General features: G+C 35.9%; 1 protein-coding gene across 1 annotated transcript in view; it reads right to left on the bottom strand.

Annotated features, from left to right (window-relative positions):
- Positions 1-1,151: 1,151 nt before the first annotated feature.
- Positions 1,152-26,604, bottom strand: part of ccser2a (coiled-coil serine-rich protein 2a) — a 68,373-nt gene continuing 42,920 nt past the window's right edge. Inside the window, exons 6-12 of the mRNA XM_073827000.1 lie at positions 25,848-25,953; positions 23,257-23,425; positions 23,021-23,086; positions 22,380-22,478; positions 19,369-19,479; positions 11,899-11,980; positions 1,152-1,377 (exon numbers count right to left, since the gene is read on the bottom strand). Coding sequence (XP_073683101.1) covers positions 1,286-1,377; positions 11,899-11,980; positions 19,369-19,479; positions 22,380-22,478; positions 23,021-23,086; positions 23,257-23,425; positions 25,848-25,953 — 725 coding nt within the window. The 3' untranslated portion in view covers positions 1,152-1,285. The remainder of the gene's footprint in view (positions 1,378-11,898; positions 11,981-19,368; positions 19,480-22,379; positions 22,479-23,020; positions 23,087-23,256; positions 23,426-25,847; positions 25,954-26,604) is intronic.

Genomic DNA, 26,604 nt, shown 5'->3' with positions numbered 1-26,604 from the left:
TCTATAGGTCAAAGAAAATCTGTTGCACTGAGAAAAACGACATAGGAGTCAGAACGATGAAAAAATAGAGATTTTGTAGCTTGTTTGTGTTTATGTGGTGAATTCAGACTAGGATTTGAAATGAGGCGTGAATACACAAACAGATCAAATCACAGAAGACTGAAAAGAGGAGACTTGGGTCACATGACATACGGACAAGATCAGTGAGGCTGCGTAGACAATAATATGTGTTTTCGCAGTTAAACCTCAGGAGGTTGGTGATGTAAATGTCAGATTCGCCCACTAAATGAGTTGGCGTCCTGAGGGCTCACCGCATGGGGAAATAGCCAAACACTGAGGGTCTTGAATAATCTCCACAGGCAGTCGTCTTCTTTGACGTTTGTTGAGTATCAGTAAAGACTTCTCTAGTGCTTTCCATTACTCGTTTCCTCTGCTTCTCAGACTGAATTTCTGTCTATCATTCTTTCCCTCCGTTTGTCAATCCTTTAGGAGCTCAAATTTATATGGACGAGTGGTAAAGGTTTTTTAGTGGTTAAGGAATTATAATCATTGACTTTTAGAAGTTTTGCGCAACGGATGCGCTGATTGTGACACTACTTTTGTTGCATAGTTAGATGCGATAGCTTAGCTGCTTTGTTTAGCTTAAAACGTTGTCGTCTAGCCACTAACACCGCCATCTAGTGCAAGCCGCATGTGTGATCATGCGTTCAGGGAGGTAGCCTTATCAGTGTCAGGATCTTTGGCTTTGTAAGTCTTGTGGAGACACCGAGCGGAACTGAAGCAGTGTTGTGGGTCAGCCTCACTCCTGACTACCGTTGGCCAAGGCTGAGATAGCCGGCTGCGAGTAACAACGTGGTTTCCTGCACTGAAGCATGGCAAACCTCTGGACGGAGGTGGAGGAAGTAGCTGCTGGAGCTTGTGTTTCATTGAGGGTCCTGGTTTTGGGTTACCGCCCCTTATGGACAAAGCAGGGAGAGTTACCCGTTTGTGTAGACGTGGAGGCTGCAGGACACGTGGGCTGAAGAAGGACAAGGGGTGAGGTGTTTGCAGGAGTTTGTTTTCATGGCTTTCTTGGGTCGGTCTCATAATCTGTTCTCCAGCCCCTGGTGAGTCATTCTCATTGTTGTCTTGTATGCGAAGGTGGGTGCTAAGCAACCGACTCAGCTCTTCTGGGTCAGGCAGAGATTTCGACTTCATGTGAGGGTCTTTAGCAGAAGGATGAATTGGATCGGTGCGGGGAGCTGGAGGACAGGACATAGGAGGCCGTTCCTCTTCGGTGCAGGCATCATTGTGGCCCCCGGTGGGGACTGTTCTTGCTAGTTTTCCCTGGATGAGGGGCTCGCTGGGGATGTGACTGATGGGCTGAAGTATTTGAGGCTGCAGAGGACAAAACAGAACATTATTTATCAGAATTAACCAGGATGGAGGTACAGTCCCATAATCAGGGGTGTGACTCTCGAAGCGATACTGTAAAAAGGGATTTTAACTGACAGCAACTGTTGCTAGTCCCGTTCAAACAGCAATTGTTAGTCAAATTCACTCTTAAAAATTTGGCTGCAAGTCGAAGAAATTAATTAGTCACTTAAGTTACAGAGTGCTGTTATCTCATTGAAAACCAAATTGTGCTTGAACTAGGGTTGTGCATAATTCAGAAATTAATTCAGAAGGCCTTTTAAAAATCAATTCCTGAATTTAAAATGAGAAAAAGGATGAAGTTTGCTTGCATAGAAGCAGAAATTCATTAAACAGTCAATTTGGTCACACTTCAGTTTAAGCACCAGTCCTCACTATTAAGTAACAATTAACTATGAATATTGCTTCAATAAACGCTTAATTTCTGCTTATTAATAGTTAGTAAGGTAGTTGTTAAGTAGGATTAAGGAATCTAGAATATGGCCATGCAGAATAAGGCATTAAAGAGATTAAAGAGTTCACTCAAAAATAAAAATTCTGTCATTAATCACTCACACTAATGTTGTTCCAAACCCGTAAGACCTTTGTTCATCTTCAGAACTCAAACGAAGATATTTTCGATGAAATTCGAGAGTTGTCTGACCCTGCATAGACAGCAACGCAACTATCACATTCAAGGCCCAGAAAGATAGCAAGAATGATAAATCAAAGACTGACACGGAAGAGAAGAAATTGTTAAATAAAGTCTATTTTAATGATGTCCTTGCTACCTGGGCCTTGAATGTGGTAGTTGCATTGCTGTCTACGCAGGGTCAGAAAGCTCCTGGATTTCATCAAAAATATCTTAATTTGTGTTCTAAAGATGAACAAAAGTCTTACAGGTTAGGAATGACATAAATCTGAGTAATTAATGACAGAATTTTCATTTTTGGGTGAACTATTCCTTTAACATAAGTACTAATAAACAGCCAGTGTGCAAGTAAAATGCATGCTAATAAGCAGCTAGTTAATAGTGAGAACTGGTCGTAAACTAAAGTGTAACCTTATATCTGAAATGTGAGCTATAGACAATCATTTTTTGCTTATATCGTTTCCTCACATTTAAAAAAATATATTTTTGTGCACCAGAGTGGAAAAAACACTTAAAGAACTTAATTTAACTTAACAAAGTCCTTTTAAGAGTTCAACAGCGTCCACCCACTTTTACACATGCCTTGGGTTCTGAAAGTATTTTTTCATAGCACCCAGAATTTTGCTGTTAAACACAATAATTAAAAAAAAATAAGCTGAATTAATGCAGACTGACAGCTTCAAAAAAAAAAAAAAAAAAGCATAAACCATTAATTAACAACCACATACTGTAGCTCCAAGTGCGTCTGTCTTTAAAGGTTTATAAGTTTATAAGTCACATGGACTTTTTTTTTTAAGTGTCCTTACTACCTTTTTGGACCTTGAATGTGAGGTTGAGGGTGATAATTAATGACAGAATTTTTATTTTTGGTTAAACTAACCCGTAAGTAAATTCCTCTACCTGTAATTCAAATCCAGCTTCCTGTGTGGTGTGGCTAATTCAATTCACATTCACATGCATAAACTGAAAACTGAGCAGATTCTTTAATTCTGAACTTTGCACAACCCTGGTGTGAGCCATTCTAAAACAGCACGACAACTGTATTTTTCTGCTTTGTGAACATCGCCAGGATGTGTTGAGATGCGTGCGGTCAATTGGCTGCTGAGTTGCGAACCAAGTGTGACTGTAATAGAATGGTTTTGGGTGGATGAGCACGTATGCAGGTGAGTTTCAGTGAAGTGCACCACGACACGGGTGTAAGTCCTTGTTTCCTTCTCATTCGCTCTCTTTGTCTCTCATGGGCTGCTTAAGAGCGCTGCTGTACTGAAACCACAGCATCCCCTACTGGCTAACAGTGGTTTTATGCAGCCTGCCACATTTCTATTCAGCTGGAGAGCATTTGTAAGGTGTGTATTATCTCCAGATACCATCCCAAAACAATTTTATCACATTCCCAAACACAAAGGGCGCAGAAAATGTCAGAATGAGAGAGACGTAAAGCATTACAATTTATAAAACTCCACTAGAGAGCGTTTTAAAATAACAGCAACATGGTCGTTCCTTGCTTAAAGAAAACTGAACAAGAGTACGGTGCAGGTACTAGGAAGTAAAAGCCTGTGAGTGAGGGTGTGTGCGCAGGAGAGTTATCAGCAAATTTAGTAGCATGAGGTACAGACGGTCACATCCTCTGTGACGTCACAAAGTCTCTAGAGTGGTAGGACGTGTACGGACACTTGCAGATAATACATCCATAATGCATCTCTGTCCGTCTCTGTCTCTCAGTGGGAACAGACAAGTCTCAGAGACTGTAGCCTTTTAAACTCTGTGGCAACTTAAAGTCCTGTGTACATGGATCATCACTCAAAATCCAGATTGTCTGAAATTATTTTCCATGCCTTTTTCTTAAATTATGCGGACAGAGATCACCTGAGCTTCACTGTCTTTACTCTTTTTTTGGTAGTTGTCACATCTCCTAATGGTCGAATTGTGACCCTTTCAACAAATTTAACTGAAAATGACTGACTTTGGTCACTCCAAATCGCTCTCAGTGTGAATGGGGCTTAAAGGTTGTATCAGCGATTTCTAGCCTGAAACAAAGTGTCAAATTCAGCTGACCTTTCTTCACGATCCGCTCGCTGCCTGCCCCATAAATTGTCTGTGAAAAAAAACGCGTCTCTCTGGTCAGCCTAGGGTCCGAGATATGCCAAAAAAAACAATCGGCACTACCAACCTTTCCACAGATAAACAAACAGTGTTCCAACCAATCAGCGTCAGGGGTTTGGTGTTGTGGACTTCTGCTCCGCCTCCCTCACATCCCTGCACCAGTAGGAAAGTCCACAACACCAAACCCCTGATGCTGATTGGTTGGAACACTGTTTGTTTATCTGTGGAAAGGTTGGTAGTGCTGATTGTTTTTTTGGCATATCTCAGACCCTAGGCTGACCAGAGAGACGCGGTTTTTTCACAGACAATTTATGGGGCAGGCAGCGAGCGGATCGTGAAGAAAGGTCAGCTGAAATTGACACTTTATGTTTTAGGCTAGAAATCGCTGATACAACCTTTAAAGGAGAAGTTCACTTCCAGAACTAAAATTTAAAGATAATTTACTCACTCTTGTCATCCAAGATGTTTATGTCTTTCTTTCTTTAGTTGTGAAGAAATGATGTTTTTTGAGGAAAACACTTCAGGATTTCTCTATATATAGTGGACTTCTATGGTGCCTAGAGTTTGAACTACTAAAATGCAGTATAAATGCAGCTTTGAATGGCTCTAAATGATCCCAGCCGAGAAAGAAGGGTCTTATCTAGCGAAACCATCTGCTATTTTCAATTGATATACTTTTTAACCTCAAATGCTCTTCCTCTCTTGCTCTGCGAGTACTCTGTGTATTCCAGGTCAACACAGTTAGGGTATGTTGAAAACTCCCATTTCATTTTCTCCTCCAATTTCAAAATCTTCCTACATCACTGCAGAAGTACTGACCAAGTGTTTACAAAGTGAACATGCAAAGATCAAACACCCTTTACAAAAAAAAGGTAAAACAGCGATGTAGGATGATTTTGAAGTTGGAGGAGAAAATGAGATGGGAGTTTTTTGACATACCCAAACTGTCTTAAAACGGAATACACAGAGTACACACATATTGTCAATTTCTTTTAAAAAAATAACCAATCGTTTCGCTCAATACGACCCTTCTTCCTTAGCTGGGATGTTCATGTCTTTCTTTCTTCAGTCGTAAAGAAATTTGAGGAAAACATTTGGATAGGAGTTTTTGTTTTGACCCGGATCACACAGACTACGCATGTGCATCGCAGAGACGAGACGAGATGAGCATTTGAGGTTAAAAAGTATATAAATTGTCAATTTGTTTCGAAAATAACCAATCGTTTTGCTAGATAAGACCCTTCTTCCTCGGCTGGGATCGTTTAGAGACCTTTGAAGCTGCGTTTAAACTGCATTTTGGAAGTTCAAACTTGGGGGCACCATACATATCCATTATATGGAGAGAAATCCAGAAATGGTTTCCTCAACAAACTATTCCTTTACTACTGAAGAAAGAAAGACATGAACATCTTGAATGAGAAGGGGGTGAGTACATTATCTGTAAATTTTAGTTCTAAAAGTGAACTAATCTTTAAAGACTGGTTTTGTGGTCCAGGGTTACAAATGATTAAAGTTAATTAATAAAGTAAAACTAATTATAGTAAAGTATAGTAATGAGCTGTTTAAACCAAGAATTAATTCTCCTCATTTAATTCATTTTAATGACTTGCTTAATTGGTGAAACCCCAATTCCAGAGGATGACACTATATTACTTGGCAGATAAATTGTTTATAGTAAAAAGAGTGTAAAAAAAAGTATCATAACACTGTTTCTACACTTTCATAAAGACACTCAAGGTCACTTTTACAGTACTTTCAAGGCATGTTCTTAAGCATAATGCACAAATAAGTGCCTAAAACATCCTTAACTATGGTAAAATGGCTGTAATGAACAGCCCCTCAGCCTTATTGCTTTTATAAAATGCCAGCAACAGCTTTATGATAAATGACACCGATGTTCAATAAACAATTTGCACATGATAAACAATTCTTGTGCCAAGAAATATAGTTCATTATACTGACTCTAGGCAGTTTTGGGGTTGCCAAGCAACATTGCAACTTTAATACAGAATTCATCACAGGTGTGTTTATATCGGCTTCACACAAGGCTCGTCTAATTAGAATTTAGAGTTGAAAATATCTGTTTCATAATACAACATTAACATCATAAAAACAAAGGAATCATGCAGCACCAAACGAACAACAGCGACAAGAGAGTAAAAAGAAAAACAAAGACACCAAACAGATTTCATGCTGCTCTGTCTGCTGTGGACTGATTCAAAATCTTTGTGAAACCTAAACTTTTGAAAAGCGTTTCTGTGTAAGTACCTTATATTTTTCTAGTAGAATGAGGACCAGGATATCGATGGAGTCATTATAGATATATTGAAATACTGAACATGGTTAAATTCTGCTGATTAAAGGGATAGTTCAAACAAAAATGAAAAACACCACATGATTTACTCATCCTCAAACCATCCTAGGTGTATATGACTTTCTTCTTTTAGACAAATACAAACTTAAAAAAGTTATATTTAAAAATGTTCTGGCTCTCCCGAGCTTTATAATGGCAGTGAATGGCTGTTGAGATTTTCGAATAAAGTGCATCCATCCATCATAAAAATGATCCACACAGCTCCAGGGGGTTAATAAAGGCCTTCTGAAGGGAACTGATGCATTTGTGTGAGAAAAATATCCATATTTAAAACTTTATATACCGCAATCTCTAGAGACACGTGCATAGCATAAGCTCTGGTGAGAATAAACTAGTCACATGAGAAACAAGTTTTGTTTACAGCATTGGAAAACCAGTCTCTTCTTGGCTTATATTGAAATCATCCAACATTCTTTACAAATCCTCATTTTTTTCTTTTAATTCATGACCGATGTTTTTTTTTGCTCTCTCCTCTGCGAATCCACATTCGTCTTCTCATCACTTCTCATCAGAGCTGATTGTACGGAAGCTAGAAATTAGGGTTTAAGTCTTAAATATGGTTATTTTTCTTACATAAATCCATTGATTCACTTCATTAACCCCCTGAAGCTGTGTGGAGCAGTGTTGTTTTCGCCAACGATGACGATGACGAAATCATTTCGTTGACGCCACTTTTTTTCATGACGATAACAAGACGATGACGAGATAAAAATGGCTCGTTGAAGACTAAAACATGACGAGACGTGTGTGAGTTTGTTGACGAGACGAGAATAGACGAAAATGTTTGTGGGTGGTCCGTCAGACATTTAAAATGCATGACATTTCTGCTTATTGTGCATGCCAATTAAAACTTAAAAAGTATCTGACGCTATGGCAAGCCGTTTTAGCATTAAATACTCTTTGCTATACTAGTACGGCAAGCCGTTTTAGCATTCCATCCTTGTTTGTCTTTTATGTTCTAAAACATTCCTTCATTATTGTAATTATTGGTGAAAATAGTCGATCCGGAAGCTCACATTGTGTTGAACTATATATAATCTGCTATTTTCAGAACTTATAAGTGACACTACCCAACAGCAAAATACTTACTGACCTACATTAATTTGTTAAAAGACTACTTTTTCCCCTTTTTTTGACTAAAACTAGACTAAAACCTTTTTGACTTTGTCGACTAAAACTAGACTAAAACCTTTTTGACTTTTCGTCGACTAAAATTGGACTAAAACTATCACATATAGAAGTGACTAAAATTTGACTAAAACTAAGAAGCATTTTAGTCCAAAAGACTAAGACTAAAACTAAATCTAAGATGGTTGTCAAAAACAACACTGGTGTGGAGCACTTTTTATCATGGATGGATGCACTTTACTGGACTTCAAAATCTCAACAGCCATTCACTGCCATCATAAAGCTTGGAAGAGCCAGGATATTTTTTTTAATATAAGACTGATTGTATTTGTTTGAAAGAAGAAAGTCATATACACCTAGAATGGCTTGAGGGTGAGTAAATCATGGGGTAATTTTCTTTTTGGGGTGAACTATCCCTTTAATATGTCTGAAAGGAAAAGCTGAGATAAGGATGTGCCAATCAGTGTTAATTTTGAGAGGCATTTTTGATTTAGTCTTCGTCTTTATCTTGAGATGAAAATGCTTAACAACATTTTAGTCATTGGAGTCTTTTGTAGTTTTAGTCAAAGTCAGTCAAAGTCATAGTTAGTCAAAGTAAATCAGCCAACTTTTAATCATTACTTTTAGTCAAACTGCAGTTACAAACATTTATTTTGGTAGCTATTTTAGAGTCTTCAAACAAAAATAGTCATTAATTCTCTCTTCAGACCAAATCAATAAAGCTTATGAGAAATTGAAATCAAGGATTGAATTTGGAAAAACTGGAATAAATAATAACAATTTTCATTTATTTAACATCTTTTGTTGGTGACAATATGACTTGTCAGGATATGTTTACAGGACTATCAGTAATGCTTTGCACTTTATGCCACTGCTCACTGCAAAAAATGCTTTTCTTACTTGATTTTTTTCTTGTTTCCAGCCAAAATGTCTAAAAATTCTTAAATCAAGGAGGATTTTCTAGACAAGTAAAAATATTTTCTTGTTTTCAGGAAAAAAAACTCAAAATTAAGTGAGTTTTTGCTTAGAACAAGAAACAATCTGCCAATAGGGTAAGCACAAAAAAAAATCTTATTTCAAACAGAAAACAAGATTATTTTTCTTATCCCATTGGCAGATTATTTTGCTTGTTTCAAGCAAAACTGCACTTCATTTTGACTTATTTTTTATGAAAACAAGAAAACATTTTTATACTTGTCTAGAAAATCCTTCTTGATTTAAGAATTTTTAGATATTTTGGCTGGAAACAATACAAGAAATCTAAGTAAGAAAAGCATTTTCAGAATTGTTTAGAAAAAAAAACATTTTTTAGCTTTCACATAATTATATTGATAATTTTCCGTTAGAATTGACAATTATTTTATGCATTTATAATATAGAACTGTTTTTCTAAACTAAATAAAAGGTTTTTATAGTTTTTGTTTGTTTGTTTCATTTTTTATTTATGTATGAGCCCTAAAAAGTATGCAGATTCCAAGAAGAGCAGCGAGAATCAACTGCCTTCAAACAGTTTCACAAGATAACTTCGTAACACGATTGCTGGATATTACAACAGAAGCAGCTGTAATAAAGTCAGGCTTTAATTCAGTCATTCGTCTTACTGTAAGATTTGGCTGATGAAATGTGGCCATTTTGATAATAGAAGAGTTTTTAATATCCTGGGTTTGCAGAAGTGGAGGTTATAATGTGAATCCCGAAGGAGTTATCGGATCATTTTATTTTAATTGTCCTCTAAAACGGCTCAGCGTCTCCCTGTGCAGTCACAGGACCAAGGACAATTGCACTATGGGCTTATTCTTTGCTCATGTGCATGTTTGAGATGTTTAAACCCTGGTTCACCTGTGCAGATTGATGACTGTTTGGATAAAGTCTCTGGAAGCAGGCTGAGGGAAGCGTCTCCCAGATCACACTAGTAAACACTGTAGCTCCATCAGAGCAAAGACAGATCTGACACAACCACAGCAATCACAGCCCACAGAGGAAGAGATGAATAGAAACATTAGGACTTCAGAAAGGTGGTTTGGCCTAAAAAGTCTCATGCCATCTGTATGTGTGAAAAAAACGGAATCCATGCTTTAAAAAAACAAATCAGTCTCAAACAAGCATGCATCGGTCATTCACGTCACGTGACCATGCAAAGGGTGAAGCTTTTAGTAGATGTTACTGTACCACGCTGTGTCGCGGAAGTAATGTACAAGATGCTCCACCCCTGTCCCGGGGTATTACGGGATAGGCAAAGGGGGAGAAACAACAGAGCACAAGTTCATCCAATCAGGAAATAGGAAGAGGAAAGAGAATGGGAAAAGATAGAGGAGAACAAGAAAACAGTGGAGCACAAATGAAACAAAGGATGAGGGTCAGATCTTTAGAGGAAGACACCAAACACAATCTGACATCTGCTCTATCTGAACTACAGCAATGTTAACAATGTATGTAAAACATACATTCCCTCAAATGATCACAGCTCTGTTTTCGCAAAACTAAATTAATGGTGTCCCCACTTATTTTTCATGACATACGTCTGAATCCTCCACTGCTATGAGCTTAAAAAGGTTGTGAAAAAGCATATCAAGGACAATACAACTGAATAATTGACTGTGCGCACAGAGTTACACTATCTGCAATTTACTGCAAATTGAACCTTGCTGAAATTTACTGCAAATTGAATTTTTGCTTAAAAAAAAAAAAATATCGGTATAACAACGAGTTTTAAGTTCATTAATATGGGCTTAAAATTCTGGAAAGGAGTCAATTCCTTTAAAGCATTAATTGCTTTTTTGTAAAATACTTTCTCTAATCTATGGAAGCCCATTTCCTCCTCTAAGTTAAGAAAAGTAAGTATTTAATACATTTTGACTATCTTGTATTATAATAAACACTACCATTTAAAAGTTTGGGGTCGATAAGATGGGTATGAAAAGAAGTCTGCACTTATTTGATCAAAAATACACTAAAATTAATACTTTAAAGCAGTCTTTAGTGTCAAATGATCCTTTAGAAATCATTTTTGTGTGTTAATTTAATGCTCAGGAAACATGTGTGAAAAAAAGGGTTGTGCTGCTTGTTATTTTTGTGGAAACAGTGATACATCTGATTCATACTAACTCCAAACCTTTGAATATACAGTTGAAGTCAAAAGTTTACATACACCTTGCAGAATATGCTAAATGTTAATTTTACCAAAATAAGAAGGATCCTACAAAATGCATGTTATTTTTTTATTTAGTACTGACCTGAATAAGATATATCACATAAAAGATGTTTACATATAATAGTTGAATTTATAAAAATGACCCTGTTCAAAAGTTTACATATGCTTGACTCTTAATACCGTGTTGTTGGATTCCCAGCTTTTATTTATTTTTTATTTTTTTAAGTTATAGTTGTTCATGAGTCCCTTGTTTGTCCTGAACAGTTAAACTGCCAGCTGTTCTTTAAAAAAAATCCTTCAGGTCCCATAAATTCTTTGTTTTTTTCTGCATTTTTGTGTATTTGAACCCTTTCCAACTATGACTATGATTTTGAGATCCATCTTTTCACACTGAGGACAACTAAGGGACTCATATGCAACTATTACAGAAGGTTCAAACGCTCACTGATGCTTCAGTATGAAAAATTATGCATTAAGAGCAGGGGTGTAAACTTTTGAATGGAATTGAATATAATTTTTTTTTTCATTTAGTACTGCCCTACAGAAGCTACAGAAGATACTTGTAATTCTGAAAAATATTCATAAGATTTCATTTTGCCAAAGCAAATGTAAAACTGTAGAAATAAAAATGCTCTTCTTCTACATTGAATTAACAAATGTTGGCTCTTCGACTGACCGCACTGGTGCACAGTAATGTGTATCCAAAATCCCTGCACAAACACACCTGAAGACAGGGCACAGCACAGCCATCCACACAAACACACACACTGTGAAACAGACGGTGTGATCCAACCAGTGTAGTGACCCACCTAGACCTTACAGGGACGCTTCCAAACTGCCCAGCGGGGATTTGCTGACTTTGTCTAACCCTCTTAAACTGCTTCCACTTTCATTGGTCTCACACCACATCTCATCCTCCTCCTCTCTCTCATTAAACTGATATCCTACTTACACAGCCCTGACTCACTGCCTGGTGTAACTATATCATGAAACAGCATATGAAAGAAAAGGGAAGGAAACAAGCAGAGAAAGAGACGGAAAGAAAGCCGAACGTTTTGCCAAAGGAATGGGGTCAGAGGTCAGGGGTTAATGACTCACTTTGTCGGCGTTGAGGCATGCTGGCACGAGGCGCAGTCTGGTACTGGCACTGCCAGGGAGAGAGGAGAGGAGTGGGTACAGCCTGCAACACACAGAAAAACTGTGACTCACACGCACACACACACACACAAACAACACCCGCACAGCTGAAGAGAGAGACAAATCCCAGTGAATCTAGACAAAACACACAGTTTAGAAAAGAAAAACTCTTTGCAGAGAGAGACGCCACACATTTCCTCTGAGGAGACAAACTACTATGAATGTCTGAACATCAGATTGAAATATCAGTGAAAAAACAAGGCTTGAATGCAAGCATGCTAGAGAGCCACAATACTAGGGGTGGCACGGTACATGAAAAACAACCGAACCGTTCGGTTCGCTTGTCTCGGTTCGGTGCGTTGCACGGTTCAACGGTTCAACGCATGCGCAATGTAGCCTCGTGAGTGTCCTTTTTGCGCAAAATAAGAGGTGTGTGTAGACATACAGACAGTAAAAGTGGAGTGCTGCAGGTAATGGCAAGTGGGAGAGCTAAGTAAGGCTGCCTAGAGTTGGAGGATGCGCCAGCTATGATACGCTGTTCATCCAACTTGGCTGTGCTTTCAATTTTATTAAAGGAAAGGATGAAGCTGATTGGTTGGTTCATGTCACATGGTCTGCGGTGAGCTTGCGGAATTTTGAAAAGTTGAGATGTTTTTTATCTCGATGCAGCGCGGACGTGCCTGGGAAAAACGAGCGTGTCGGACCGCGTTGCTTCCATTACGAGCGCGCATACCGCGCGTCTACATTTGAAATAACGAACTTGAGTGCACAAAAGATGCTTCATGTGAACGGCCCCTTAGCCAGGTCAGGTGTGTGGGAACATTTTGGATTTCATGATTTCATCTTAATTTGTCAGTTCATCTGAGAAGACATCACGCCAGTGTGTTGGTAGACATGCAAGTTAATTCTTCAGTTCAATCTTTATGTGCTACAAAGGCACACAAATTCCTGTAGAGATACACATTGTCCTGTTTTTGCCAAATAAATGAAAAGCATGTCATCAGTCTTCTCTCTTGCTGTATCAAATCTCCCCTAGCTTTCCTCAGAGATGGTCTCAATAATGTGCTTAAAGTCAAGTCCAATTCAGTTTGTGCATGATTACATGATATAACTTTTTTTTTTTTAATAATGTATCCTAAATTGTGGATAATCAAGCTACATTTCATATGCCAAAGTAAACTTCTGGAGTGTTAAAGATTAAAATGAAAAATAAAAACAAGAACCGTACAGAACCGAAAACCGTGACCCTAAAACCGTGATACGAACCGAACCGTGGGTTTTGTGAACCGTGCCACCCCTACACAATACGTGCATGCAATATTCCTAGTAAAAAACAGAGATCTCACAGAAAACCCAAAAACCTGATTTGAGTTAGATTAAAACTTTTATATCAAAACTAATTGTTGCTTCAGTCAAAATGAAATCGAACAATATTTGGTTTTGTTTGATGGGCTACACAGCATATAAATGGATGTTCACGATATTCACCAGTGATATTCAACATATTCACCAGTGCAACTGTATATCTGACTTGCATTTAAGGGATTAGTTCATTTCCAGAATAAAAAAAATTCCTGATAATTAACTCACCCCTACGTCATCCAAGATGTAAGGTTTTTAAAGGAGTAGTTCACTTTCATAACAAAAATTTACAGATAATATACTCACCCCCTTGTCATCCAAGATGTTCATGTCTTTATTCAGTCATAAGGAAATTATGTTTTTTTTTGAGTAAAACATTTCAGGATTTCTCTCCATATAGTGGACTTCTATGGTGCCCCCGAGTTTAAACTTCCAAAACGCAGCTTCAAAGGGATCTAAACGATCACAGCCAAGGAAAAAAGGGTCTTATCTAGCAAAATGATGGGTCATTTTCTAAAAAAAAATTACAATTTATATACTTTTTAACCTCAAAGAGCTAGACAAGATGAGCGTTTGAGATTAAAAAGTATATAAGTTGTAAATGTAATTATTGCAGCTAGTGCAAGATGAGCATTTGTGGTTAAAAGTATATAAATATACTCGGCTGGGATTGTCTAGAGCAGTGTTTTTCAACCACTGTGCCGTGGTACACTAGTGTGCCGTGAGAGATCGTCAGGTGTGCCGTGGAAAATTATTCAATTTCACCTAATTGGTCTAAAACATTTTTTGGAAACTAATAAGTTATCAGCTCTGTGTTCATACAAACAGGCCCAGGTTTCACACTGAGTAGGTAGAAATATGAAAGATCAAAAAACTGTTTTCATTGTGTTTATTTGATTCCTATTCAAGACACCTAAATAAGAATGACTGCATATTGTTAATTGCACTTTTTATTTAAAAGTAGAAGAAATATGAAAGATAAAATACTTTTTTCTTTGTGTTTATTTGATTCCTGTTCAAGACACTTCGATAAGAATGGCTGTATATTGTTAATATAGGCTACAGAGTTAAAACAATTTTACAGTTTCGATTGTTGGTGTGCCTTGTGATTTTTTTTCAATTAAAAATGTACCTTGGCTCAAAAAAGGTTGAAAAACACTGGTCTAGAGCCCTTTGAAGCTGCATTTAAACTGCATTTTGGAAGTTCAAACTCGGGGGCACCATAGAAGTCCATTATATGGAGAGAAATCCTGAAATGTTTTCCTCAAAAAACATAATTTCCTTACGACTGAAGAAAGAAAGACATGAACATCTTGGATGACAAGGGGGTGAGTACATTATCTGTAAATTCTTATGAAAGTGAACTACTCCTTTAAGGAAAACTTCAATGGGGGCCAACAGGTTGAAGGTCCAAATTGCAGTTTAAATGCAGCTTCAAAGGGCTCTACATGATCCCAGATGAGAAATAAGGGTCTTATCTAGCAGAACGATGGACCATTTTCTAAAACAATTATATTTATATATTTTTTAACCACAAATGTTCATCTTGCACTAGCTGCAATAATTACGTTGTAAAAGTCACACACAGTTAGTTTTTCATTTGTGTACTTTCGTTCAAAAAGCTCCGTCTAATTTTCTCCTCAAATTTTAAAATCATCCAGCATTGTTGTTCTACCTTTTGTTGTAAAGGGTGTTGGACTTTCTTTACACGTTAGCTTTGTAAACACTGGGTCGGTACTTCTGCCTACGTCATGCGTTACTTTTCCAAAATGACTAAGTAATGCGTGACGTCGAGTTAGTGCAAGATGAGCATTTGTGGTTAAAAAGTATATACATTTTTATTATTTTTAGAAAATGACTGATCATTTCACTAGATAAGACCTTATTACTTAGCTGGGATTGTGTAGAGCACTTTGAAGCTGCACTGAAACTGCAATTTGGACCTTCAACTTGCTGATTCCCATTGAAGTCATCTATATGGAGAAAAATCCTGGAATGTTTTCCTCAAAAACCTTAATTTCTTTTCCACTGAAGAAAATAAGACATGAAAATCTTGGATGACATAAGAGTAAATTATCTGAAAATAATGTCTGTGAAACTACAGTATGTATTCTTCTGGACAGACTGAACCATTCATAGAGACTCCTGTGGCATTATTTGAAATGTACAATTTATTCTGGTATGATCGATTTCAGATTCACCCGCCTCTAAACCGAACATAAGAACAAGTTTCTTCCTGTCCAAGTGGGTTGTCCCTGGCTAGAATAAGCTATAAAGTGGACCGTCAAAATACTGGCTCAGCAAGACTCACTTAATGCTTAAATGAACAAGAGACTGTATTACATACTGAGTAGGCACTCAATGTAGTATAGACATTAGTATGCAATTTGCAGATTTCTCTATAAATGGCAGTGTGTAGACAAGAAGGATATGCAATAGCTGTTTTACAAGACACAACTGGGGTAAACAAAAGATGCTATGATATCTGGTACATAATTAATGTACAAGATGTCATTTACACAAGTAGGACGTTTTCCTGCATCAACATTCTTTACAGGAAGTCCAATCAACCAGTCACTGCCTTCTAATTTTAGGCATTCATTTAGCATTAGGGAAAGAATGAGGTCTATGATTGACTGAAAGCAACATTGTTCTAAGAATAACAAAGGAAGTCTGTCTAGGAACATGTCACACTCGTGGTAAGCAGAAAAATATTAAACTGTCTGAGTTATGAGAAGGCCAGCAACCATAGATTAAACATTTTGTTTAAGGGATAGGTTACCTAAAAATGAAAATTCTGTCATTAATTACTTACCATCATCGTCATTACAAACCTGTATGACCTCTGTACAACTTTTTAGAACAAATTAAGAGATTTTTGATGAAATCCGAAAGCTTTCTGATCCTGCATAGACAGGAAAGGTAGTAAGGACATCGTTAAAATAGTCCATGTGAGATCAGTGGTTGAACCTTAATTTGATAAAACTATGATAATAATTTGTGCACAAAGAAAACAAAAATAACAACTTTATTTATTTATTTTTTCTACCTTTGGACTATCTTACCAACTTTCTGGGCCTTAAATGTGTCAGTTGTGTTGCTGTCTATGCAGGGTTAAAAAAAGCTCTTGGATTTCATCAAAAATATCTGAAGATGAACTTACAGGTTTGCAACGACATGAGGGTGAGTAATTAATGACAGAATTTTCATCTTTGGGTGAACTATCCTTTTAACTTGCTACACATTTTTTTAGACAATTAATAACTGATCATTAAAAACTTAGTTTATAATAAACTCATTCAAAGTTAAATTTTTAACATACCCTAAATTAACGTTTTAACCCTAACAAACCTTTAAGTGCTAGTCCACCACTTCACACCACTTTCCTCACCTTTCAAGTTTCATTAAAGATATCTTTGTTTATGCTTCAAAGATGAACGAAATCCACATGGGTGTGTAACAACATGAAGGTGAGTAAATGATGAAAGAATTTTCTATTTTTGGGTGAACTATCTCTTCAGGGTAATATTTTTTTGCCATTTCAACAGTTTGAGTTGAACATTATGTTCTATAAAGAAACAAAGTCACCTACATGTTGGATGCCCTGGGGGTAAGCAGATAAACAACAAATTGTCATTTTTGGGTGAACTATCCCTTTAATTTGTTATTAGTAATATGCATTGGTAAGAACTTCTTTAGGACAACTTTAAAGGCCCAAATATTGTCATACCCTACAAACCATAGATCAATGGAAAGCTTATTTATTAAGCTTTCAGATGATGCATAAATCTCAATTTTAAAACATTGACTCTTATGACTGGTTTTGTGGTCCAGGGTCACATATGCAAACTGAACACAAATCCTGTTATCCCCAATCCGGTATATGAGTTTATTTCGCTTCTTCTTTTTTTGCCATTTCTAAGAATTTTTTCACCCACTTGTCCTCTACATACCTGCATTGCTTCTTTCCCAAAGGAACACACGGTTTATCAGAATGTCAGAGCTTCAATTTTCCATATAATGAAAGTGAATGGGGACCAATCACTGTTAAGTGGCCAAAAGAACAAATTCATTCAAATAAATAAATAAATAAAATTAAAATCAAATCACTAAAAACATCATAAATGTAATCTATACAAATCGTAAACTATATTCCAAGTTTTTTAACAGCTTAGTGCAAGAAACGGGTTAAATGATGTATAACCTTGCTCTACAGCCATGGCCACTGTTCACATTCATTATATGGAAAATAACTCATGTTCCAGATCATGTTCCATTAAGGTGTTTTGGTTTCAGTAACTTCCTACTGTAAATATATAAAAACCTAAAGTGATAGTTCACCCAAAAATGAAAATTTGATGTTTATATGCTTACCCCCAGACCATCCAAGATGTAGGTGACTTTGTTTCTTCAGTAGAACACCAAGATTTTTAACTCAAACCATTGCAGTCTGTCAGTCATATAATGGCAGTCAATGGGATCCATGGCTTTGAGAGTCAAAAAAAACATACACAGACAAAACCAAATTAAACCTGTGGCTTGTGACGTTACACTGAGGTTTATCGTATACAACAGCCGGCGCGTGACGAAGAGCAAGCAACCATAACTTCAGCCGATTAGGCTCAAAAGTTAGGAGACAGTGAAAAGTCAACACTCCCGGGATGAGTTCGCGCAAGCAAATGTAATCTTTTAGTTTTTAATCAGTTGCAACAATCAGGGTAAGCACAAGAAAATACCATTTTGAGGTGCCATCATACCCACAATCTCTGTGTAAACAATGAGTGTGTATACGCAGGACAGATCACTTCTGCGCATGCGTCTACTACGCCAGAGAACTTGGACACGTCACTCGCTGGCTGTTGTGAACATGCTCAGGACAGTTGGACATTGTGGTGATTCAGAGGTAAAAAATATTATAAATACTGTTCAGTTTCTTGCAGACCGATTGTTTTGTGTGTTAGGACCTTAATGTATCGTCACAAGCCGCAGGGTTTTTATTTGGTTTTGTCTGTGTATGTATTGTTGACACTCAAAGCTGTGGGTCCCAATGACTGCCATTATATGACTGACAGACTGCAACGGTTTGAGTTAAAAATCTTTGTGTTCTACTGAAGAAACAAAGTCACCTACATCTTGGATGGCCTGGGGGTGAGCAGATAAACATCAAATTTTAATTTTTGGGTGAACTATCCCTTTAATTTGCTATTAGTAATATGCGCTGGTAAGAACTTCTTTTGGACAACTTAACTCAAATATTGTCACCCTACAAACCATAGATGAATGGAAAGCTTATTTATTCAGCTTTCAGATAATGCATAAATCTCAATTCCCAAAAATTGACCCTTATGACTGATTTTGTGGTCCAGGGTCACATATGCAAACTGAACACAAATCCTGTTATCCCTAAACCTGTAAAACAGTTTATTTCTCTTCTTCATTTCCACTTCTAAATTCTCATCCACCTCTTGTTACCTCCCTCATCTCTCTCTCCTCCCTATAATCTCTCCAGACTCCGGTCTTTCACCGTGTGCCTTTAGTTTTACTGATTGTGTGCCGGTCCTCAATAAGAACACGTCCCCTGGTGAACATCCCAGGCTGGGGCTCTGAAAGCTCAACCACCGGAGTAGGTGCAGCACGGCTTCACTTAAATAGGAGATGACAATCATTCTGCACTCTGTAGTAGCAGTTGCAAATTGGCCAAATCGGCACCTCGGCAAACTAGCCTCAGCTCAGGGCGTCCCGCGAGACCGTCGGGCTATTTCACCACGAAAAACGAACGCGAGGGAGGAAAGGATGGAGGAGAGGAAAAGAACAGAAGGAATGTGTTGTCTGATTTGTCAGCCTTGACAACACATTTGCTTCGCCCTTTTGTAAACAGCTAGCCACCTATAAAGCCTAGAGAGGTTTAGAGGGGGGAACAGAAAATGAAAATGAGGCAGACAGCTCACCAAGGACACACACAGATACACTCGTCTCACTACACTGACATTTTGGGAGAGTTTTGGGTGCCTTGATGATGGTATCATGTTGGCATGCACGTTGCTAGCCAGATAGCGAGAAATGACTCACAGCGGGGTGATGATGCGGTGGTCGCCACACCGTCTGAGTGGATTTATCGTGATGAGTTCGCCTCTCACCTTTGACCCCTGACTTCTTCTGATGACACTGACATCTCAACGGCTGAAAGACAAAGAATCAATGAAATATTAATTAGATTTGTATACATTCTAAAGAAATTATGAGTGGTTTGAATATCTTATCTATTCAAAACTTGCTCCCACAATGCTAGTTTCCAGGGCATTTCTATTATAGAGAAATTTACCATTATGACCAATAACAATACAGAATAAAAAAATAAAAAAAAGTGTTCTGATAAACAACATTACGTTGATAGTTTAATTATAATTTTATTTTTGACATAACCACAAAAAAACACATACAACTACAAGAAAAACAATGCATTAGGAATTCATATTTATTTAATAATTTATTAATCTTTGTCTTATCTAAAATAGTTTTGCAAAGTAGTTTTGCAATCTAAATATAACCATTATGTAAATAAAAATGAATAAACAACCATAAATAAACAAATTGTAAAGATAACTATTTTTTTGTTTTATTTTTGACACGACTAAAAAATAATTAATAATATTATTATTATTATTATTTTTTAAATAATTAATAATAAATCACAATTTTTTTTTTCTAAAAGTTTTGCAAAGTAGTTCTGCGATTTAAATGTAACAATTATGTAAATAAATAAAAATAACAATAAATAACCAAATTGTGAAGATAACCATTTTTCAGTTTTATTTTGACGCAAAAAAATTAACAATTTATTATGAATTGTCATCATTATTATTATTATCATTATTATTCAATAAATTATTCATAATAAATTATTGTTTCTTATCTAAAACAGTTTTGCAAAGTAGTTCTGCAATTTAAATATAACCATTATGCAAATAAATATAAATAACCATAAATATAACCAAATTGTTAAAAAAATAACAACCATTTTTCTGTTTTATTTTGGACACGACAAGACAAAAAAAATTAAACTAAAGTAATAATAAAGCATTGAGAATTACAAATATTCTCATTATTATTATTATTATTATTAATAATAATAATAATAATATTATTTAATACATTAAATTATAATTAATAAATATAATTTTCTAAAACAGTTTTACAAAGTAGTTCTGCAGTTTAAGTATTACTATTACATACAAAAACATAAATATAACCAATTTTGAACATAACCAATTTACAGTTTTATTTTGACACATGACAAAAAATAACTATAGCAAAACAATTCATCATGAATTGTTATTATTTATTTTTTTATTATTTAATAAATTATTTATAATAAATTACTAGTTGTCTCATCTAAAACAGTTTTGCAAAGTAGTTTTGTAATCCAAATATAACCAGTATGTAAATAATTATAAATAACCAAATTGTAAATATACATTTTTCTGTTTAATTCTAACACAACATGACAAAAAATCATTAACTTAATAATAAACAATGCATTATGATTTGGTATTAATAATGTTATTTAATAAATATTACTAAGTTATTATTTTTGTTTGATCTTAATCAGTTTTGCAATCTAAATATAACCATTATGTAAATAAATAACCATAAATATAACTAAATAGTGAAGACAACCATTTTTCGTAGTTTTATTTTGACACGACATGACAAAAAAAAAAATCATTAAACAATAGTAAAAAAATCATTATGAATGACGTTTTGCAAAGTAGTTTTGCAATTTAAATATAACCATTATGTAAATAAATAAAAATAACCATAAATATAAATTAGAGTAGTTCACTTTCAGAACAAAAATTTACAGATAATGTACTCACCCCCTTGTCATCCAAGATGTTTATGTCTTTCTTTCTTCAGTCGTAAGGAAATTATGTTTTTTGAGTAAAACATTTCAGGATTTCTCTCCATATAGACTTCTATGGTGCCCCCGAGTTTGAACTTCCAAAATGCAGCTTCAAAGGGCTCTAAACGATCACAGCCAAGGTAAGAAGGGTCTTATCTAGCAAAACGATGGGTTATTTTCTAAAAAAAAAATTTAATTTACATACTTTTTAACCTCAAATGCTAATCTTGTCTAGCTTGGCAAGACGAGTGTTTGAGATTAAAAAGTATATAAATTGTAAATGTTTTTAGAAAATAACCGATCGACCTGCTAGATAAGACCCTTCTTCCTCGGCTGGGATCATTTAGAGCCCTTTGAAGCTGCATTTAAACTGCATTTTGGAAGTTCAAACTCGGGGGCACCATAGAAGTCCATTATATGGAGAGAAATCCTGAAATTTCTTTACGGCATGAACATCTTCGATGACAAGGGGGTGAGAAAGTTATCTTTAAATTTTTGTTCTGAAAGTGAACTACTCCTTTAACATTAACTAAGATTAATAAATGCTGTAGAAGTATTATTCATTCTTAATTTATGTTAACTAATGAACCTTATTGTTAAGTGTTAACATTTTAAAAGAAAATTAAATCAGGTTGCTTGTAACAACATCTCTCCTCAAACCATTATAGGTATCTTTTTTGAGGTATCGTTCATGTCAATAGCACAAGAAGTGAAGGAGAGTTCACATTCTCTAACCAACGTGTAAGTAATACTGATTCTTGCCTTAAGCACCACTAATAACGTACTCTTGTTCTATTGTAAAGAAATCTCAATTGCTTTCATCTTTGCTTTGCAATCAGCATAATGCAAAAGCGGTGAGCAAGTTTATTAGCGCTAATGATATAATTGCTCACTGAAGGTGACAGTAATTGGGATTAAAGGTTAAAGTGCGTGTGTTGATGCCATTCGCTGTTTTTATGGCTCGAAACGGCAAAGTTAATGAACAGTATGAGATGTAGGTTTGTTCTGAGAACATCTCGCCCTGATTTCACCTTATTCATGCAAACATGGAGTTAGCATGACTTTCAGCAGACACTGCAGGCTCTGATTAGCCACTCATGTATTATGTATTTCCAATCAATACAAAACGGTCAAAATGAGCGCAAGTGTGAAAGTGTCAGGAATGGTGATGGCTCACGGATTGTTGATGCTGTTGATGAGTGAGCCGTGTGATGATTTTATCTTTATTCTTCAGCTCTTCCCTGAGATGAGCCACCTCCTTCATCAGTTCTTCCATCTGACAAAAAAAAATAATAATAATAATAATGCATTAAATTGTCTACATATCAATAATACATGAAAAAACAGAGCTGCTGACCATTTTTAGGTTAAAAGAGAAGGCTAATTCACCATGGGTTCCCTCTGGAATTACTAATGGCTTTTTAGAATAGCAGTTTGCAATTTATGAGTATAATAAGCTCCGTGGTAAACATTACTTGAGATATATTAATGTTTTGTTCTACTTCATAAATTACACACAACTCAAATGTGAATTCCAACTGTTGTGTGCTTTAAAAAAAAAAGAAGCTGCTACATTAGGGTTCTTTTAACAGCTTCAAAGTTCATGTTTTAAGATCAATGTGTGCAATTTATGATGTAGAACAAACCAGGGACATCTCCAGTAAGCAAGCATTTAGCATTTGAAAACCACTTTTATAAAAACACATTAGAAAATCCTGAGGGAGCCCGTGGCTTGAAAATGCTAATGTTCTTTTTCAGATTTAAGGACAGCGAGCTGAACAGCTCTATTCAGGTGGGTGTTTATGGGATATTACGGACCTGCTGGGCTCTGCCTTCGTCTTCGCTGGAATCCAAACTCTCTGGAGTAATCTCACCATCATCCATCTACATAAAATGACAATTTATTCAGGAGATGAAACTCTGTTTACAACTTCTGTTTTTTTTATCCTTTCTCTCTTTTTGTTTTACTCCTACACACTACTAAAAGCTGCTCAGAGGGTAACAGCTGTGTTTACATATGCAAGTGCAAGATTGTGTGCGTGTATGTGTGGTACCTGCAGTAGACTCTTCAGTTTGAGCAGCTGCGATTTGACAGAGGAGCAGTCTTCTGCCATGTGCTTGAGAGTGAGTTCATCTAGCGCCACTGTGTGACTGTCATGCTGAACTGCGGGATGAAGGGGCCGATGGCTTGTACGACAGGCATCGTAATGAAACCCGGCCAGCCTAAAAGAAAAAATAAAAGAGAGTTTAGATTTAATGAAATTTACCCACCTTATTTTCCCAGTAAGAGTGGGAACGGCCATTTGCATACTTTATGGGTCTGGCTTTCGGTCTCATCCGTGTCCAGCTATTTTTAGTTGTGCAAAACAGCTGGTTTTACTGCTTGATATTGAAAATTGGTTTGTCTCACCATATTTTAATGTATTATCTTAATTATGAACACAATGGTTTGTAGTGCAAAGTTTAACCATTTCCTGCATGTTTTTCATGTTCATGTCTTTTCTTTATTTCCCTAATGAAGCGAAGTCTCGCCCATAGGCTTACTTCCATGTTTAAGAATAAGGTGGATCGAAAAAAATACAAGAAAAAGAAGTCAAAACTTTATCTGCAGTTCAAAAACAACAAGTTTCCAAACGATGTAGACCAAAACTGACTATCTGACCATCTACACTTCAGAAACAGCAATTATTTTTAACTCACCAGAAGATGCACTATATATTGCCAAAAGTATTGGGACACCTCCTTATGAAGGAGAGGTTTGACTAATTTAGTAATTTCCATGAGTACAAATCTTTGTTTAAGCATATAATGATATTCGAGGATATTGTGTGGTTCTAATTTTACAGCAAGAGTTTTGACAGGACCCTCTTCAATTCTAACATGACAATGCATCTGCATATAAGGCAAGGTTCAAAAATAAATGATTGATTCAGTCAGTGTGGAAGAACTTGACTGGTCTACAGAAAGCAAAGTCCTTGAGCCAAAAACTCATCACCAAACACCAATGTCTCTTACTGTAAATTTAAGATATTTTAATACATCCTTGCTGAATAAAAGGATACATTTTTTATTCAAAAAATACTAGGGCTGTCAAACAATTAATCATGATTAATCAGATCCAGAATAAGTTGGTGTTTATATAATAAATGTGTGAGTACTGAGTACATTAATAATGTATATATAAATACATACACGTACATGTATATATTATAATAATAGTTGTCTATATATATTTATATTTAATTCTATATACATATAAACTCTTTATAGTTACATATAACATTTTGCATCAAATATATATACATGCAAGTATGTATTTTTATATACATAATAAATTTACACAGTACTCACACATATATTATGTAAAAACAAACTTTTATTTTGGATGTGATTAATCACGATTAACCGTTTGACAGCCCTAAAAAATACATAAAATCCTTGTATCAAATTATGTCACACAAACTGTTAGTCAGAGTGATGAAACGTAAGTCAGAAAGATGTTATGAGACGAGCTGCTAAACGTCACTCATTTATAATGCCTTAAATAAGGATACTTTAATTACCAGTTCTTCCACAACCTTGCCTTATAAACCTTGCATTGTCATGTTAGAATAGAAAAAGGTCCTGTCAAAGCTGTTGCTATCGAATTAGAAGAACACAACATGCTAGAATATCATTATATGATTAAAAATTAGGATTTGTACCCTTGGAAATTACTACAGTAGTCAAACCTGCTCATTAGAGCATGTGTCCCAATACTTTTGGCAATATAGTGTATTATAATTCCTTTATTCAGCAAGGATGTATTAAAATATCCAAAAGTGACAGTAAGAGACATAAAAGACAAGGTTGCAAAAGATTTCCATTTAAATTCATGCTGGTCAGTTGAAATTACATTTTACAACATATTAAAAGAGGAAAACAGCTCATAATAGCAATTTTTTACTTTCAAATAAATGTAGCCTTGGAGAGCATGAGAGACTTCTATCAAAAATATTTAAAAAATGTGTAATTCAGTAGCTGTTCATGAAAGTTAGTGCAGCACAAACTGTAATGCACCTGACAGAAAGCAAGCAATTCAGCAGACATAGAGTGTCTTAACGGCACAGCATCAAAAAAAAAATGTCATGCTGAGGATCAGAGATAGGGGAAAAAAAATAACAATTTAACTATTAACTAAATTACATTAACCATAAATAATGTATTTGGTGCAAAAAAAACTATGTTATGAATGGACCTCAGAGTGAAATAAAAATTAAAAGAGATTTAATATAAACTCCATATTATAAAATGTACAGTTCTAGTACTAGATGCTAAATATAGTATTCCAACTTTATAGTAAATATAATACACCAGTCAAAATAACAGTTTTCTATTTGAATATACTTCAAAATGTTATTTATTTCTGTAATTTTAAAGCTACATTTTTAACATCATTACTACAGTCACATGATCTTTCAGAAATCATAATATTCTAATTTGCTGCTTAAAAACATTATTTTATTATTAATATCGTCATCATGTTGAAAACAGCTGAGTAGATTTTTTTCAGGTTTCTTCGATGAACAGAAAGTTTAGAAAAACAGCATATTTGAAACCTTTTAATTTATTTTTATTCTTGCTAAATAAAAGTATTCATTTTCACCTGTTGTCATTATGAGCATGATCTGTTCCACTCCATCTCTGCTGTCTCCTCCTCCATTGAGCCGGCCGCCCCCCCCTGTCAGAGCGCTCGAAGTGGGCCATCCCATCTGCATGCACAGAGGGGTCAACAGCAGTCAATGACAAATAAACAAACGCATTGAACAAGCACCCACAACCCAATTCACATTTAAACAAACGATTCAGCTAGTCTCCAAGAAACACTCAGAACCAAACACAAAAATTCTTTGGAAAAAGAAGGTCATCGTTCTCTGGGAGGTTGTGCAGCGTCCTTGCAAACGCAGTGCTCTTAAAGTTTCCATACAAAGCACTCGCACCGCCTGAGGCGAAATATCAGGGCAAACTACACTAACACACTCTGAGGCATACAAAATCTCTCTCACACTCACACAAGTACTTTCTCAAGCTTTCTATACACTTCTAGCACAGAGTAAGACAGCAAGTTGAACAGACAGAAAACTAAGCTCCAAAACAGACCTGCTACATTCCTCTTGTCCTTGCTGTCCGGTTCACTGCCAGAGAGTCAAAAACAGACTCGAAAAACAGTCTAAAACTCACCCACACGAATACAAATAACCTTAGAACTAAAAACAGAGATGGTCTGTTTTGACTGACACTTCCAAAAAGAAGGTTGAAATGCAGCTGGACAAAAATTCCCCAAAGTTAAAAAATCCAAAAGTTGAAAACTTTAAAAAGTTGTCAAACTTCCTACAAATGTCTCACTGGCCACTCCAGCATCG

Source organism: Garra rufa, chromosome 21, assembly GCF_049309525.1.
Source record: "Garra rufa chromosome 21, GarRuf1.0, whole genome shotgun sequence".
NCBI classification, from domain to species: Eukaryota; Metazoa; Chordata; class Actinopteri; order Cypriniformes; family Cyprinidae; genus Garra; species Garra rufa.
This window is presented reverse-complemented; position numbering and strand designations above follow the sequence as displayed.